The sequence below is a fragment of the Cryptotermes secundus genome, unplaced genomic scaffold, assembly GCF_002891405.2.
Source record: "Cryptotermes secundus unplaced genomic scaffold, Csec_1.0 scaffold84, whole genome shotgun sequence".
Classification (NCBI taxonomy): domain Eukaryota; kingdom Metazoa; phylum Arthropoda; class Insecta; order Blattodea; family Kalotermitidae; genus Cryptotermes; species Cryptotermes secundus.
Window position 1 is genome coordinate 922,807 of NW_019723905.1, and position 3,060 is coordinate 925,866.

Genomic DNA, 3,060 nt, shown 5'->3' on the forward strand with positions numbered 1-3,060 from the left:
TACAAAATATTAATATACAGTAATCTTAAGCAATCTTAGGTAAAAACTGCACATTACCAGAGTGTTCATGTGTACCATTAGATTACATTTAAAAAAAAGGTGTGTTTGCTAGTAAAATAAAAACGAATTGTAAAATACGTAACAATATTAAAGTAACTCAAGTCTACAACATAGATTGATATTCTTGTGACTTGCCTGATGATGACCTAGGAAAGGTCAAAATATACATAATGCATAATAAACATATGTTGATACATTACTATCTGTTTTGTCTTCATTCTGTAGATATAGTTGTTATGTGGATGACCACATTTACTATACTTGTACAGTTGTTATTGACATCGCAGTCATCACGGAGACTGGGATGGTGACCTGAGGCGCAGTCACCATCTTGTCATGAGCATCATAATCTGGTCTGCTGAGGAGCAAGTGAATACTGTAGAGGCTAAGCTGTGCACTCACGTGACTGAAGTTTATTTCCTTATTTCTGTTACATGTTAAGAAAACCTTGACATGATTCAATCATACAATCCAATCTTCAGATTAAAGGAAACTTTATAATACATACCTATGAAATAAAGAATTAAAATTACATGAATCATACATTCCCTATGAAATGTTAAAAAAGTAATAATTTATTGATACACATCGTAGTAAGGGATAGAGTGACAGGCTAGGAGCCGGACAGCCAAGATTTCGAATTTCGAGTCCCGGTAGAGGCAAGATTCTTCTCCCTTCCATACTGTCCAGATGGGTCCAGGAGCCGTTTAATTGCGCTTTCAGAAGAGAGGCGACATGCAGTTCCTCTTCTGCGGCCTCTCTATACGTTCCCATGTGTTGAACTTCGACTATTAAAGGGCCTCCATTTTGCGATATTGTCGTAGTGTTCTCTTACAACGTTTAATTGGTCTTCCAGTCGAGCAACATCGTCGAGGTCCTCCTCTGTGGATTCTGTATCCGTTCCTGTGTGTTGTAATTCGAGAATAAAGGAATCTATATCTTTTCCGATGTTGTCGTAGTGTTCTCTTACAACATTTAATTGCTGTCCCTGTTGAGCAGCTACGTAACGCTGCGCACGGAGATCATCTAACACTAGTTTCACGTGGTTCCTTTCCTTTCTCACGGCCTCTCTGTCCGCTGCTGTGCGTTGCGCTTTTAATATGAAAGCATTTCTTTCTTTCTTTATATTTTCGAACTGATGTTTAACAGTCTGTAATTGCTGTTCCAGTACCGCATTATTTTTGCACTGAGCGCGAAGCTTTTCTATTTCAAGTTTTAAGGTGTGTATATCCTCGGTCATGGCCTTTCTATTGCCTGCTGCCCTTTGGGCTTGTAATTTCAAATGGTCTCCCTCTCTTTTCATGTTGTCACAAAGGCGTTTTGCTGTGTTTAATTGCTCTTGCAGCAGATCTGTCTCCTTAATCTTGGCTTTGAGATTTTCTGTTTCACATTTAAGGGCGTCGCTCTCAACTTTCATAGTCTCTCTACTCTCTGCTAATTGCTGAGCTCTAAGCACAAAAGCGATTCTCTCTTTCTGGACATTTTCCCATTGCTGTTGTGCAGTGTTTAGTTGATTTTGCAGCAGAGCATACTGCTTACACTGGACTCGCAGTTCTTCTGCTTCAACTTTTAGGGTCTCCATAACCTTCGACATAGCCTCAAAATTCGCTCCTGAGCGTCGGGATTTCAATTCGAAAGCTTCTCTGTCTTTTGCGATGTAGTCAGACTGCACTCTTTCTTTGTTTAATTGCCCTTCCAGCAGGGCAGAATTCTCATGCTGGGTTTCGAGATTGTTTATTTCAAGTTCTATGGTGTCTCTGTCCATCTTTATGATGTCTCTATTCTCTGCCATAATTCTGACTTCTGACAATAAATGGTTTCTTTCTTGTGTCATGTTTTTGTACTTTTGCTTTAGATCATTTAGCTCATTTGCCAGTGTACCACATTCTTTATATTGGGCTAGGTGCTTCTCTGCTTCAAATCTCAGCTCGTCTTCGTCTTCCATGAATTTGCTGACATATTTTTCTAGTTCCCAAGCATCCCTACGTGGGTCTCGAAGTTCTAGTTTCTGGGAGTCGCACTCCGACTTCATGGTCTCTGTTTCGCCTGCCATGTGCTTTTGAGTATCACGGAATGACGATCTTCTGTCTTGAGCCATTCTACTTTCTACGATATTGTCCACGTCCTCTTCACCTTAGGAGGGAGCGCCTGAGTATCGCGAATCCTCGTTCTTATTTCGAAGCACAACTCCTTGTATGCGCTGTATATATTCGCCCTGTAAATAATTTCACAACGCACATCAGCGGCCTGCGAAGACTGGAATTACCTTATGATTAAAAGCCATGAATTGTCCCTCAAAATGTAAAGCAGTACCTCTGGGTCGGACACCTTACTTTATATGATAATGAATGAAATTAATAAAACAGGATTCGGTCTTGGTGAATGTGTTATCGCGTACTACTCTTAGTGAGTGCCCTGCCTGTGGGTCTATCAGGACAGGTATTCTGAGAAGTTACTTTATTGTTCTTAGTAACTGGCAAAATACATGACAACGTAACGTAAAGAGAACTTATATATTACTTGTGAATTGCGTTGCTGAAAGCAGAATTAAATGTTAAAACATTCTGAACAGCAATTTATATTTGTAATTCTATTCTTAAGTGGTGGAACGGCAACGGAATTAGCACATCTCAGAACGGTAAGATGAACAATAAAGGATGAACTAGAAATTATTTGGAAGGAGGCGGTCGAATAGTGAGCCGGTGAGACTCCTGGAGTTATACGAAGTTTTACGTAAGTTATAACCGTTTAACAAATTCAGTCACCAGTTCAAACCCTTGTCTAGTTACTAACAAGTTACAATATTATAATTTTCATTCCGACCCTCATGCTCTACAGGCAGATAACCCTTGAAGTACATTGTTCCAGGTGAGTTTTCTGAATGAGTGACTACACATGAAATATGCTAAAAAAATACGGCAAGCCGCATACAGCTACTGGACTGTTAATCTGACCAAGGAGACAGACATTCTGAATCGGAAACACATTCTATTCTGTAGA

At 39.8% G+C, this 3,060-nt stretch overlaps 1 protein-coding gene across 1 annotated transcript; it reads right to left on the reverse strand.

The window, feature by feature from the left end:
• Positions 1-820: 820 nt before the first annotated feature.
• Positions 821-2,158, reverse strand: LOC111861923 (MAR-binding filament-like protein 1-1). Its single transcript, XM_023846888.1, has one exon. It carries the CDS (start codon positions 2,156-2,158, stop codon positions 821-823), a length of 1,338 nt encoding a protein of 445 aa, XP_023702656.1.
• Between the last annotated feature and the right edge of the window lie 902 nt (positions 2,159-3,060).